The following is a 15648-nucleotide window of genomic DNA, read 5'->3' as shown; positions in this document are numbered from 1 at the left end:
AGTAGGAATTGGATGTGCTGTTGTGTAAATACCAGATTTCGAAGACTTGCAAAAACTGTAAAATATTCCACTAACGATTTTTGCAATACTGCGTACATGTTGAAATATTTTGACCCTATTGGGTTAAGATATATTACTATATTTAACTTTCTTTTCATTAGAAAAACGTAGCCACCAGCAAATGCGAAGTGTCAGCGTGTGGCGTGTATCTTCTTTCAACTGGATGGCGCCGGGGTGGCCCTCGCTATCCGCGGGCTCCCGACAGGAGGTGCCGCAGCTTGAGGCAGGGAGCGGCGCGGAGCAGGCAGTTGGCAGTTCCAGCCCCGAGCCACGGCACTGCAGGGCCCGACCCAGGTTACGGTAACCGGGGGCCCTGCAGACAGCGCCCAAACAGGGGATGCTGTTGGGTGGGAAAGCGCAGGCCCTGGATGGAGGCCCGACCTGCAGAGATCCAGCTCGTCGCCCCGCCTCTTTGCGGCAGAGCTCAGGCCGGCGCAAACCGGTTCAGTGCTAGGACGGACGCCTCGCGCCGCCCAACCGCAGCACGCCCCCGCCTCCCTAGTCCGATGGAAGAGACAGGGAACCTCTAGTCGCCAGACGGACTGTACTGAGAGCCTATGAAAATGGCCGAAGATGCTGGGGGGTGGCCGGCGACCAATAGAGGAAGGGAAGGGGCGGGCTCTCATTAGCTTCCCCTCGCCCCACCACGCTTCCTTGGGCTCCGGTCTACCCAGAGCCTACGGGCGCGCGAGAGGGGGGAAGGGCCTGGCGCGGGCCGGAGACTGCGCAGTGCGGTGCCGGCCGGGGGGGGGGGGGGGGGGTGACGTAATCTCCGTCCGCGGCCGCGGCGCCCCGCCCCGCGACGCCCTCCGCGAACCGGGAGAGCGCAGCGCCGGCGGCCAGCAGCAGCCGCAGCTCGGGGGCGGTGCCTGCCCCGCAGCCTCCCCTCGGCGATCGCGCAGCCCCGTCTTTGTCTGGCCTCCGCGCTTTGTTCTCGGCGCCCGTGCCTTGGCCGGCCAGGCCCGCCGCCCAGCAGCCCCTACGCCGCGCTGGCGTCGTCCTCGCCCCCCTCGCCGCCGCCCCCCGCGCGCGGCCGGGCCTTGCCCCCCATGGTGTCCCGGCCAGAGCCGGAGGGCGAGGCCATGGACGCCGAGCTGGCGGTAGCGCCGCCGGGCTGCTCGCACCTGGGCAGCTTCAAAGTGGACAACTGGAAGCAGAACCTGCGGGCCATCTACCAGTGCTTCGTGTGGAGCGGCACGGCTGAGGCCCGCAAGCGCAAGGTGCGCCCGGCAGCCCACCCCGGGGCGGGCTCGCGGCCTCCTGCCTCTCCTGAGGCCGGCCGGGGGAGGGGCCCTTTTCCTTCCCCCTTCCCTTTCCCCCTTGCCTTTCCCTGCCCTTCCTCCTCTTCCCCTCTCTTTCTGCTCTATCTTCTCTTTACCCCTTCCCCCTCCTTTCCTTACCCTCCCCCTCCTTTCTCTTCCCTCCCCCTCCTCTCTCCCCTCCCCCTCCTCTCTCTCCGCCTTCCCCCTCCCTTATCCTTCTTGGCCCGGGAGGGGCGAGTGCTTCCGGGCGGGGGGCGGTGTTCTCCTGCCCGGCTGCCTGGGGAGCCTGGGACTTCAGTGGGCGGTCCCGGTCGTTCGTGCGGGAGGTCCCTGCGGGGAACTCTCCTGGTTCCAGAGGGTTCGGGGCTGGATGGGGGTGCAGAGAAAGAAATATTTCAAAAAAATGAGTAAAGGGTGGGGGATGCCGTCGGGGTCTGGGCGTTGGTCTGCAGCGATCACCCGCCGCTGGGAGCGACCTTGGACGGGAGCTGGGGCAGGGGGCGGGTTGGGGGACGCTGGACGGCAGCTTCGCGGCTGCCTTGGGGCCCGCGGGGAACTGGAGGTGGAGTGCGGCAGGTGCTGGGGCTGGAGCGAGCCTGTGGGTGCGGAGCCGCGGCCCGGGTTTTCGATGCGGCCGAGACGTGGACTTGGAAGCGCGCCGTGTGTTGTGGGAAGCCTTAGCCAGGAACGAGTCCCCTTCGGGAGCCCGGTCTTGGCGTCCAGCAGTTAGGCCTGCTAAGGATTTGGAAATCAGAACGTAACATGATTCTTCTATGTGAGTGAACTTTATTTTTACGGTTTCACGCGCTTTTGTAGATTACAGTCCGAGATTGGGAGTTGTGAGGGCAGTTTCTACCTTGAGTGGCATTTTTTTTTTATGGGAATACCAACAGGCCTGCTGAGATTGTAGGGTATATTAAGCAGCAACTCAAAAAAAAATTTTTTTTTTTTGAGACGAAGTCTCGCTCTTGTTCCCCAGGCTGGAGTGCAGTGGCGCGATCTCAGCTCACTGCAACCTCCGCCTCCGGGGTTGAAGCGATTCTCCTGCCTCAGCCTCCAGAGTAGGTGGGATTACAGGCTCCTGCCACCACGCCCGGCTAATTTTTGTATTTTTACTAGAGACGGAGTTTCACCATGTTGGCCAGGCTGGTCTCGAACTCCTGACCTCAGGTGATCCACCCGCCTCGGCCTCCCAAAGTATTGGGATTACAGGCGTAAGCCACCGCGCCCGGACTCAAAATTGTTTTTATCTGTAAAGATATCGGGAAGCACTATGTCTAGATGAACTAAAATCAGAGATAAAACGTTTCTGTTAGGATCGGAGTTAGAGTCTTGCTAGTAGAATTGTGTGTCTTGAAGAAAAGATGGCCTGGCGTGGCGCGGTGGCCTCACACCTGTAATCCCAGCACTTGGGGAGGCTGAGGCAGGGAGATCACGAGGTCAGGAGTTCGAGACCAGCCTGGCCAACATGGTGAAACCTTGTCTCTACTAGAAATACAAAAATTAGCCGGGTGTGGTGACGGGCGCCTGTAATCCCAGCTACTCGAGAGGGTGAGGCAGGAGAATCACTTGAACGCGGGAGGCGGAGGTTACAGTGAGTGGTGATCGGGCCACTCCAGCTTGGGTGACAGAACAAGACCCTGTCTGGAAAAAAAAAAAAAAGATGACCTGGTTGAAGCCGGCCTTCTGGTGTCTGGATTGGGACGTGAGGCGCCCAAGATTCGTTTGTACTTTGGATGAAGTGGGGAATGCCCCACTCTTCCTCTCCCTCCTCCTTTTCTTTTTCCCTTCCATCCCTCTCTCTCCCTTTCTTCCCCCCCTCTGGTATTTTTAACAAAGCTGAAGGAGTCAAGTTTAAACCATTATTAACTAACTTTGCGTAATTTCCTAAAGGAAAGAATTACTTTTTTTTTTTTTTGCGTTACTTATGGCTCTGATTAATCTTTTAATTTCAGATGTCAGTTGCTTAGTTTCAAAACTGTTGAGCCACATGTATGTTATTTACCAGTTAGAAGTTGAGCTGTATACGGATAGTGAAAAAAGTTTTCAAAATTCAGGTGGGGGCTGCTGCAGTGCTAGTTGACAGTGTGCCAGCAAGGAGCCCCTTAAGCCCTCCATGCTTTTAACTGACTCGGGACTGACCTGTATCACTTCATGTGCGGTGTACTGCGTTTCTAGCACTCTCTAGTGGCCCAGTTAAGCAAGAGTTGGTTTGAGAAATAGTTTAACAAACCTGGTGGTTAACAGTTGGACAACCTGCATAGGATTCCCATCAGATCTGTAAGCTTAGGACAGTTTTGTTTTTTAAATTTTATTTTATTAAAAATCATTTTTTTTGTAGAGGCAGAGCCTTGCTCTGTGACCCAGGCTGGAGTGCAATGGTCTGATCAGTGATCACTGCAGCCTCAGGCTACTGGACTCCAGCCTCTCCTGAGTAGCTGGGACTACAGGCGTGTGTCACCATGCCTGGCTAATGTTTTTTTTACTTTTTGTAGAGACAGTGTCTCACTATATTGCACAGGCTGGTCTTGAACTCCTGGACTCAAGCCATCCTCCTGCCTCCCAAGATGTTGGGATTACAGGCCAGAGCCACTGAGCCCAGCCATATTTTTGGTTTTAATGATGTGAACTTGACTGTAAAAGTACTTTAAGCTGATGATTGTGCCACTGTACTCCAGCCTAGGCAACAAAACCTATCTCAAAACAAACTTCAACTTGAATTATAATCTTTGTAAACAAAAGTACTTTTTGAGATTGACATCTCAGGTACAGTTTAACTACAGAAATGAATCCCAGAATGAATAGGAATTACGAGTTTTGTTATCTAAGGACAGGTGGGTTATGGAATTTGTACCCAAACTTTGATTTTTTTTTTTTTTTTTTTTTTTTGAGACGGAGTCTCGCTCTGTCGCCCAGGCTGGAGTGCAGTGTCAGGATCTCAGCTCACTGCAAGCTCCGCCTCCCGGGTTTACGCCATTCTCCTGCCTCAGCCTCCCGAGTAGCTGGGACTACAGGCGCCCGCCACCTTGCCCGGCTAGTTTTTTTTTGTATTTTTTAGTAGAGACAGGGTTTCACCGTGTTAGCCGGGATGGTCTCGATCTCCTGACCTCGTGATCCGCCCGTCTCGGCCTCCCAAAGTGCTGGGATTACAGGTGTGAGCCACCGCGCCCGGCTTGATTTTTCTTTTAATAGGCAGAACATGACAAACACATGACCAGGCTTGATAAGTTTCTGTCCAAAAGAAGCTTGAATTGGAGTAAAACTCTTTTTTTTTGAGATGGAGTTTTGCTCTTTTTTCCCAGGCTGTAGTGCAATGGTGCGATCTTGGTTCCCCGAAGCCTCTGCCTCCTGGGTTCAAGTGATTATCCTGCCTCAGCCTCCCAAGTAGCTGGGATTACAGGCATACGCCACCACGCCCAGCTAATTTTGTATTTTTAGTAGAGACGGGGTTTCTCCATGTTGGTCAAGCTGGCCTCAAACTCCCGACCTCAGGTGATCTGTCCATCTTAGCCTCCCAAAGTGCTGGGGTTACAGGCATGAGCCACTGCACCTGGCCAGAATTGCAGTAAAACTCTTGTATTGCTGACTATAAAAATATTTCTGCTGGGCGTGGTGGCTCATGCCTGTAATCCCAGCACTTTGGGAGGCCGAGGCAGGTGGATCACGAGGTCAGGAGATCGAGACCGTCCGGCTAACAAGGTGAAACCCTGTCTCTACTAAAAATATAAAAAATTAGCTGGGCATGGTGGCACGCGCCTGTAATCTTAGCTACTCGCGAGGCTGAGGCAGGAGAATCGCTTGAACCCGGGAGGCAGAGGTTGCAGTGAGCTGATACCACGCCACTACACTCCAACCTGGGCGACAGAGGAAGACTCTGTCTCCAAAAAAAAAAAAGATATATATATATTTCCATGATTTAGGACTGGCACGACCACAGTGGCCTCTCCTTTGTGTTTTTGGTGTGTGTTAAATATAACAAAATTATTACCATTTCAGGGTTTGTCTGTAAAGATAGGAACTGGCAGAAAGTGATTGTGATATAACATTCTACGTTATATTTTGAATATAGACACTTTGGAGAACAGGTAAGTTTTGTTGTTGTTGTTGTTGTTGTTGTTTTTTGAGACGGAGTCTGGCTCTGTCGCCCAGGCTGGAGTGCAGTAGTGCGATCTCGGCTCACTGCAAGCTCCTCCTCCCGGATTTACGCCATTCTCCTGCCTCAACCTCCTGAGGAGCTGGGACCACAGGTGCCTGTCAATACGCCCGGCTAATTTTTTGTATTTTTAGTAGAGACGGGGTTTCACTCTGTTAGTGAGGATGCTCTCTTATCTCCTGACCTCGTGATCCGCCTGTCTTGGCCTCCCAAAATGCTGGGATTACAGGCATGAGCCACCATGCCTGGCCAGAGAACAGGTAATATATTTAAGATCATTTCTCTCTTTGAATCTAAAATTTTATAGCACTGTGTTCTCAAAACACATTTTTTTATTTTTTTATTTTTTATGTATTTACTTTTTTTTGAGACACGGTCTGTCTTTCAGGCTAGAGTGCAGTGGTATGATCATGGCTCAATGCAGCCTCGGCTTCCTGGGCTCCAGTGATCCTCCTGCCTCAGCCTCCCAAGTAGCTGGGACTACAGGCATGCACCACTGCACCTGGCTAATTTTTGTATTTTTGGTAGTAATGAGTTTTGCCATGTTGCCCAGGCTGGTCTTGAACTTCTGAGCTAAGTGATCCTCTTGCCTTGGCCTCCCAAAGTGCTGGGATTACAGGCATGAGCCATCCCTCCCAGCCATTCAACAATGCCTCAGTTAGTCTTTACTGGCTCAGCCAGGCGCTGGGATGATGGTGAGCACATTGTAGACAGCTCTTATTACTTGTTTTTAATAGTTTAGCTCATTTTCCTGATACGTGCTATTGTATTTTATTATTTATTTATTTATTTATTTAAAACAAAGACTGGGTCTCCCTATGTTGCCCGGGCTGGTCTTGAACTCCTGGCCTTAGGAGGTTCACCTTGGCCTCCCACAGTGCTGGGATGATACGTGCTATTTTAAAAGTAGACTTTTAAACTTCGTTTATTTGAGGAGTGTACTTTTTACTTTATAGTGAACTGGCTCTTTCAAATCATCACAACAAAACATTACACCATTCATACTAAGTGGGGTCTAAGTAAAAGATCTAAAATGTAAACATTTTTCTGTTTAAGGTTTTAATTTTGAGTTCATTATAGGTTGACATACTGGTGTAAGAAAATAGAGTAATCCTGTGTATCTTTCCCCATTCCCCTAATGGTGACTTCTTGCAGAAATGGAGTACAATTACCACCAGGATATTGACATTGGTACAGTCTATCTTTGATAAAATCCACCGTCTCGTTCAGATTTCCCCGCTTTTACTTCTACTCATTTGTGTTTGTGTATTTAGTTCATTCACTACACTGCGTACTTTATTTGGAACTCATTGGTTTTTATCTGATGGCCTTATTCTGTCTCAGAATCCCACATTACTTTGAGTCTTCATGTCCCCTTGGGCTCTTCTAGGCAGTGACAGTTTCTCAGGCTGTCTTTTTTAGTGACCTTGAGAGTTTTGAGGAGTCCTGGTCATGTAGTTGTAGAATGTCCCTCAGTTTTGGTTTTCTGATGTTTTTCTCGTGATTCAGCTGTGGTTATGGGTTTGGGGAAGGAAGACCACAGAGGTGAAGTGCTCTTCTCATTCCCGTATATTAAGGATGATGCTGTCAAGATGTATTGGGTTGCTGGCCTTGACTGAATGTCTGAGGTCATGTTTGCCAGGTTTCTCCAGTGCGGAGTGACTGTTTCCCTCCTTTATGTACTGTTTATTTTGGAAGAGAGTTACTCTGCATAGGTACTCTACTGGGATGGGGAGTTCTGTTCCTCCTCCTTGAGGGTGGAGTAGCTATTTAAATTATTTGGAACATTTCTGTGTGGAAGATTTGCTCATCCTCACTCGTGTTTTTACTCACTTGTGTATATCAACATGGACTTGTGGATATTGAATGTATGCTTTGGGTTATCATCCAGTGCTGTGTGGTTTTGTTGCTCCCATCATCTGGCTGTATCCACTGGGAGCTCTTTCAGCTGGCTCCGGTGTCCCTTTCACATAGCCACATGATTTTTTGTTTGTTGTTTTTGAGCACTTCCTTACTTCCTGGAAGGACACTATGTTCTGGGATCATCTTATGTGTTTTCTGCCCCAGCCTTAGACTCCAGCATTTTCCAAGGATCCCTAGTTCCTTTTTTGGGAGAATGGAATTAGAAACCAAGATCTGGGCACTGGTGTGCTCATTACTACTGGGATATCCTGGCTTCTTGGCCCCCTCAAGGGACAGAGCTGGGAAACAGGTGTGTATATACAAATGCGTGTATATACAGGTCTGTAATTATTTTGATATATATCCATCAGCATCCACATGAAGCTCTACATGAGTTCATGTTGGTATCTCCAGGTCTCATCCATATCTATAGGGATTATTCTAGCCTTCCCCTCCAGCTTATCTGTAACTTTTCTGTCCAGCAGAGAAAATCCTGGCTCCCACTGTCCACAATCTGTTTACTTACCTCTTCTGCTTTGGTATACCTGAATAGAGGTTTCAGAATTGTTGTCCTGTACTCCCTTGCAAAACGACCCCTTGAAGTACTGTGCTCAGTTACAGTTCCTTTTGCTTTTAGTTGTACACTCTCCCCTCATTTCCACGTTATGTAGGTGCTTCCCTCCCCACCCCTCTTGGCGGAGTTGTGTCCTATGTGTGTAATACAATCTGTTTCTTCTCCCTCAGCCTGCATTCCGTAGGGCCTCATCAATGATTTAAAAAATCATTTACATTAAGGTTTGCTCTTTGTGCTTTCAAGCTCAGTGGATTTTGACAGAGGCATCCACAACTACAGCACTGTACAGAATAGCTGCACTACCCGAAGAAATCCCTGTGCTTCACCTACTGACTCTCCACAACCACTGATCTCTTCTCCGTCTCGGAGGTTTTTTCCTTTCCAGAATGTTATATCATTGGGTTCATACAGTCTGCAACCTTTTCATACTGGCTTCTTTCGTCTAGCAATATCCATTGAGTGGATTGAAAGTTCATTCCTTTTTTTTTTTTTTTGAGATGGAGTCTTGCTCTGTTGCCCAGACTGGGGTGCAGTGGCGTGATCTTGGCTCACTGCAAGCTCCGCCTCCCGGGTTCACGCCATTCTCCTGCCTAGTAGAGACAGGGTTTCACTGTGTTAACCAGGATAGTCTCGATCTCCTGACCTCATGATCCATCCATCTCGGCCTCCCAAAGTGCTGGGATTACAGGCGTGAGCCACTGCGCCCCGGCTGAGGTGAACTCAATTTAAAGGAAGGCTAGCCTAAGCTGGTCAGTACCAGGAGGATTTTGCCCCGGCTTGCTTCTGCCCAAGTGTGTGTCCCTCGGCAGCTCCCAGCATCTCTTGGGCTTCCTCATTTCCCATTTATGATAATCCAGTACTCACCCCCATCCTTGAGGGATACATTCCAAGACCCCCGATAGATGCCTGAAACCACAGATAATACTGACTCCCTTATGTATTATGTGCAAACTTTTTTCCTTCATAATTTCATGGATAGATTTGTTCTTACTGTAGATCTTAGCAAACTCATCATTTAATATTGTTTTCTTTCCTTATTAAGAATTTTCACAACCGGGCGCGGTGGCTCAAGCCTGTAATCCCAGCACTTTGGGAGGCCGAGACGGGCGGATCACGAGGTCAGGAGATCGAGACCATCCTGGCTAACACGGTGAAACCCCATCTCTACTAAAAATTACAAAAAAAACTAGCCGGGCGAGGTGGCGGGTGCCTGTAGTCCCAGCTACTCGGGAGGCTGAGGCAGGAGAATGGCATGAACCCGGGAGGCGGAGCTTGCAGTGAGCTGAGATCCGGCCACTGCACTCCAGCCTGGGTGACAGAGCAAGACTCCGTCTCAAAAAAAAAAAAAAAAGAATTTTCACCTTTTCATGTAAAAGAAGCCCTTTACAACTTTTCTTGGCATATCCAAATTGCAGCATCAGTACTCTCAAGCTTTGGGGCCATATTAAGCTAAATAAAAGTGGCTTGAACACAAACGACGGCAACAGTTGATGTGATCGGCAAGATAGCTACCAAGTGACTAGTGGGCAGGTGGCTTAGACGGCATGGAGAAGCTGGACAAAGGGATGGTCATGGGACAGAGCGGGTTGTCACTCAGTTTCATCCTGCTTCTCAGAACGGCAGGCAGTTTTAAGCTTCTGAATTGTTTATTTCTGGCATTTCCATGTTACTATTTTCAGACTGAGGTTGACTGTGGGTAACTGAAACCACAGCAAGTGAAACTGTAGGTAAGGGAGGACTGCTGCAATATTTTATATTTCATACATAATTTCATTCTGGTTTTGGTACTTGGGATACACTTTTTAGGTAGGCCTGGCAAGTAAGTCTCCTGACCTGTCCAAGGACATCACCAGTAACTGCTGGGTCCCAGCCTTAAATGAGGTCAGTCTGAGGTCTTGCCCTTGCTGAATGAAATTACCCATTTTATAGATTGAAAGGTCTGTAGTCGCTGTACCCTGAGATTGATTTTGGCTCTGAGGTTGAGGGGCCTGAGTCTGTACGCTGAGGTTTCTGAGGTTGGAGAACTTAATTTGAGAAGATTATCTAATTTTGGTGAAGTCTTTAGCTTTTTAGTGCCATATTTTTTTCCGATAAAAGATAGACTATTTAGGCCAGGCATGCTGGCTCACGTCTGTAATCCCAACACTTTGGGAGCCCGAGGCGGGCAGATCACCTGAGGTCAGTAGTTCAAGACCATCCTGGCCAACATGGTGAAACCCTGTCTCTACTAAAATACAAAAAAATTAGCTGGCCATGGTGGCACGCGCCTGTAGTCCCAGATACTCGGGAGGCTGAGGCAGGGAAATCACTTGAACCCAGGAGGCGGAGCTTGCAGTGAGCTGAGATTGTGTCATTGCACTCCAGCCTGGTGACAGAGCAAGACCCCATCTCAAAAAAAAAAATTTATTTTATACTTGTCCCTTCACTTATGTCGGTATTTGAGTCCTTGAAAAAGTTGCTGAGGAGAAAGCACAAGAATTAAACTTACCTTCCTAAGATGCTCAGGTTTTAGACCAGTAGGAAGTCATGGGTAGTGTGTGAAAAGTGTACTACCTCTTAAGGTGGTGTGTCATGTTTGCACACTTTAAAAAACTGGACTCAATTCAATGTACTGTTGAGTCATCCCATAGGGTAAGCCCACATCTGGTTGACTACAAGGCCTCCGAACCTCTTGCTCCTCCCCATCCTTCTTGGTTGGGGTGGGAGGTAGTGTGAGTAAGGAGGTAAGAGAATAGGATATTCAGAGGAATATTCTTAATATTGGGACCGAATTAATGAATTTGGCGGGTGTTTCTGCACTGCGTAAGATGAGCAACAATTAAATTGCTGATTCTTCTCCTAATTCCTGTCATATACAAATCCTAGTGATGTTTCGGGATTTACTTACAGTCTGCTGAATCTAGTTGAATTAATTTATAGGAGAAAGGGATTTAATTCAGAAATCATTGCAAGGGCTATGGGAGTAGTAGATTCTAGGTTGAGTTTCTAGGAAAACCCGCCAGCCTGGGGAATCCTGCCTCTGCAGGAGCCACCACACCAGGAAGTGGTGTACTGGGCTGCTTAAACAGAGCCACCCCTCCGGGGTCCATTTTAGCATGTGGGTGCCCCCACTGGGCTTCTCTCCTTGGCTTACTCACCAGCCCCACTGTCTGCAAATGTGTCCTAAGATATGTTTGGAACATGAGCCGCACGGTTGCCTGGGGAATGAATTTTTTTTTTTTTTTTGAGATGGAGTCTGGGTCAGTCACCCAGGTTGGAGTGCAGTGGCGCGATCTAGTCTCACAGCAAGCTCCACCTCCCTGGTACACGCCATTCTCCTGCCTCAGCCTCCCAAGTAGCTGGGACCACAGGTACCCACTACCATGCCTGGCTAATTTTTTTGTGTATTTTTAGTAGATACAGGGTTTCACCGTGTTAGCCAGGATGGTCTCGATCTCCTGACCTCATAATCTACCTGCTTTGGCCTCCCAAAGTGCTGGGATTACAGGCGTGAACCACCACGCCCGGCCGGGGAATGCATTTTCAACTTTTCTTTTTTTTTGAGACAGGATCTGGTTCTGTTGCTCAGGCTAAAGGGCAGTGGTGTGATCTTGGCTCACTACAGCCTTGACCTCCTGGGCTCAAACCATCCTGAGTAGGTGGGACTACAGGTGTGCGCCACCACGCCCAGCTAATTTTTGCATTTTTTGTAGAGATGAGGTTTCACCATTTGGCCCAGGCTGGTTTTGAACTCCTGGCCTCAAGCTGTCCGCCCACCTCGGCTTCCCAAAATGCTGTATTCCTGGCGTGAGCCAATGCGCTAACTGTGTTTTATACTTTACAGTGCTGTGAAGGGAGATAGAATAAAAATGAATGTGAATCCCACGTGAGTGACCCGGGCCTGCTGTAACAAACCACCACAAACCAAGTAACTAAGCACCACAGAAATTTCATCTCAAATTCTGAGACTAGTAGTCCGAAATAAAGTGTTTGCAGGGTAGCCGCTCCAGAGGCTATTCCTGGCCTCCTCCAGACACCGGAAGACGCGTGCTACATCACTCATGCGTCTGGCTCTATTACATTTAAATCTGATACAGTATTATCAATGGAAGTGCTGTTCCACAGTGTAGATTGGGGAAAAATAATAATACAGTTTTGGCATTGTTTAAATACATTCTGAGAAATGCATTGTTAGGCAATTTTGTCTTTGTGTGAACGTCATAGAGTGACTTAACACAAAGCTAGATGGTACAGCCTGCTGCACACCCAGGCTGTGTGATGGAGCCTGTTGTGCCTAGGCTGCAAACCTGTACAGCATGTACTGTACTGAACACTGTAGGCAATTGAAACACGATTGTAAGCATTTGTGTATCTATAGCTAAACATAGAGAAGGTTACAGTAAAAATATGATACTATAATCTTCCAGGACCACAATTGTACATGCAACCTGTCATTGACTGAAACATTGCTATGTGGTGCGTGACTATACCAGACATTAAGGTTTTATCGGTATGTCAGAGACAGCTGTTTATTGTATTTAGCGCCAATTGTCTTGTTGATTGGCTGCTTGAATAATGTTAGAGAAGCTGTCTTTTAGCTGTGTTGGTTCCATAAGGCCTGTAAACTGTGTCTTCCCTGATGATTGGTAAACCCGTGCAGAAGAGCATCCTAGGTTGTATAATAGAGATAGAATATAATGGAGTGTGTAGCACAGCAGGGGCTTATTGTGTTTAGCTGTTTTGTTGAGTGTTATATTTCTGAGATTCATCCATGCTGTTGAGTATATCATAGGTTCCTTTTCATTGCTGTCTACTGAATTAACTGTACTGGAGTTTATTCTTTTTACTAGTAATGAACATTTTGTTTGTTTTCAGTGTTGGGGTGTTGCAAGTAATAATGCTACAAAAGTCCTTGTACGTGTCTTTGGTTGTATATAAACCCATGAGTTGAATGGTTAGGCTGTAGGGTACATATGTTCAGTTTAATAGTTGTCTTCTGTCCGTTTATTTTGAAAATAAGAAACCTACAACCATTAGCAAGAATGCTAAAATGAATATTGTATACATTTATATGGATTCATTAGTTGTTAGCTTCTTGCTAACTGGTTTTATTTCCGTATCTTTTTCTGAATCACCTGAGGGCTGATTGTAGACATCATGATAGTTTACCTCCTAAGAACTGGGATAGTCTCCTACATAAGCACAATACAGTTATCACACTCAGAGTTTAACTTTTCAAATAGTATTGTCTAACATAATATTGTCCAACTTTAAATGCCTGAATTGTTCCAGTATCCTTTATGCCTTTAAAAATTTGCATATCGGATTCAATCCAAGATCATGGATTGCATTTGTTTTCATATGTCTTTAGATTTGAGTCATCTAGAAATTCCTAGCCTATTTTTCTTTCATTACATGAATATTTTTGAAGAGCTCAGGTCAGTCATTTTGCAGAAGTCTTTCAATTTGGACACGCCTCCCTACTTCTCAGGAGCAGATTCCAGATGGATCATGTTGGTCTGAGCACCCCACAGGCGCTGCCACATTGTCCTCTGCACCTGCGTGCTCCGCGGCGGGGATAAGTTTGGTTAGGGTGGCATTGGCCAGAGTTCTCTATTGTAGAGGTAATCTTTTCCTGTTTAATTGACTGAAGTAGTCTGGAGTGATACTCTGAAACTGTAGGTATCTATTGCCTCAATACACAAGTACACATGTGTACATGCATACGTACGTACATACATACATACGTACATACATACATACATACACAAGCGGTCTGAGTTCCATCTCTGTGGGTTCAATCACAAATCAAAGATATTTGGGGGAAGAAAGGGATAGGTGCATCAGTAATGAACATGTACAGACTTTTTCTTATCTCATTATTCCTGAAACAATACACTGTAACTGCTAGCATAGCATCTACTTTGTGTTAGGTATTGTAAGTAATCTAGAGATGATTGAAAGTTTATGGGAGGATATGCATAGGTTCTTTGCAAGTACATTTTATATCCGGGACTTGAATATCCATGGATTTTGGTACCTGAGGGGATCCTGGAATCAATTCCTAGATACTGAGGGACAGGTGTATATGTAACTTAATGTATTTTTTTATCCAGGTGACATTCACATAATACAATTAACCGTTTCAGAGGAATTGTTCAGCAACATTTTGTGGTTCACACTACTGTGCAGTCACTGCCCTACCTCTATCAAATTTGAAAACGTTTTAATTTGTTCCTTGTTCTACCTGTCCCCAGCCCCTGGCAACGTCCCATCTGAGTTGTGTTGGTGGATTTACCTATCCTGAGTATTTCATATAAACAGACTCATAGGATATGTGATCCTTTGTTTCTGGCTTCCTTCACTTAGCATGATGTTTTCAAGGCTAGTCTGCACTGTAGTGTGTGTCAGTACTTTACTCCTTTCTGTGGTGGAGTAATTAATATTCCATTGTGTATATGCTACAGTTTGTTCATCCACTCATCTGTTGATGAATATATGGGCCATTTCTACTATTTTGACAGTTGTGAATGACACAATTTTTTTTTTTTTTTTGAGACGGAGTCTCGCTCTGTCACCCAGGCTGGAGTACAGTGGCCGGATCTCAGCTCACTGAGATCCGCCTCCTGGGTTTACTGCATTCTCCTGCCTTAGCCTCCCGAGTAGCTGGGACTACAGGCGCCCACCACCATGCCCGGCTAGTTTTTTTTTTTTTTTTTTTTTAGTAGAGACGGGGTTTCACTGTGTTAGCCAGGATGGTCTCAATCTGACCTCGTGATCCACCCGTCTCGGCCTCCCAAAGTGCTGGGATTACAGGCTTGAGCCACCGCGCCCAGCCAACACAATATTTTTTACCCAATGATTCTAGCATCCACTGATGATTCTTGCCTGAATCAGTTATTACTATGATAAATATAAAATGAAGATCTTGTATTTTTGTCTTTCTACGATATTTATTAGATGGAATTCTGTGAAGAAGACTTTGTGTTTGTATAGTATTAATTTCTTTTTTAAAAAATCTGAGGGGTACATAGTAGGTGTATATGTTTTATCAATCTGGACTTAGGGATTCTTTTAAAACTCAGTATAAGTAAGTCTTCTTATTCATTTCTGTGCTCGAATCATGCAAATGTTGCCAGTGGTGGCTGTCCCCTTTCACACATCCGGTTAGTATTGAGTCAGTGGCGCCCCTGGGTGGTTGGGAGTGTAAGGATTGGTTAGCACTGTGCTCATCATTGCCGTGATTGACATTTCAGGTTTCTGAGGTCTGTTTCTTGGTAGTGCCCTGCTCCTTTTTCTTTCTTCTGTCCTTTGCTTTGATTCATGTCTCCCTCCCTTTTTCTTACTGCTTCTAAATTTGCTGTGGTCCTGGAACCTGGATTCACAAACCTTTAATGACGTCTGGGTTAAGGGTGACTAGGTGTGAGTTGCTGGCCTGCAGTGGGGATGGGAGCTGGGCTTGGGGTGCCCGTCAGGATCAGGAGGAGGAGGTGTGTGAACATCCCCGTAGCTTACAGGGTTTTGGCAGTTGTGGTTGTGGGCTGAGTTTTCTTATGGGGAGCTAGTTTTCAACTCAATGAAGTCCTGTTTGGGAGAATTGAAAGGATTAAACTGATCCTCTAGAGTGATAAGCCTTGGAGATGGAATTCCCTGTCCTTTCCTCCAGTAGCTGTCTTGGGGGAATACTTTGCTTGACTGTTTTCTCAGAGCACCCCTGT

At 47.2% G+C, this 15648-nt stretch overlaps 1 protein-coding gene across 2 annotated transcripts in view; it reads left to right on the top strand.

Annotated features, from left to right (window-relative positions):
* Positions 1-824: 824 nt before the first annotated feature.
* Positions 825-15648, top strand: part of USP22 (ubiquitin specific peptidase 22) — a 43711-nt gene continuing 28887 nt past the window's right edge. Inside the window, exon 1 of one of the 2 annotated variants that reach the window (XM_031656999.1) lies at positions 825-1280. In XM_031656999.1, the coding sequence (XP_031512859.1) occupies positions 1110-1280 (171 nt within the window). In that variant the 5' untranslated portion in view covers positions 825-1109. The remainder of the gene's footprint in view (positions 1281-15648) is intronic. The other variant, XM_031657000.1, reaches the window with a different exon arrangement.

This window comes from Papio anubis, chromosome 17 (assembly GCF_008728515.1).
Source record: "Papio anubis isolate 15944 chromosome 17, Panubis1.0, whole genome shotgun sequence".
NCBI classification, from domain to species: domain Eukaryota; kingdom Metazoa; phylum Chordata; class Mammalia; order Primates; family Cercopithecidae; genus Papio; species Papio anubis.
This window is presented reverse-complemented; position numbering and strand designations above follow the sequence as displayed.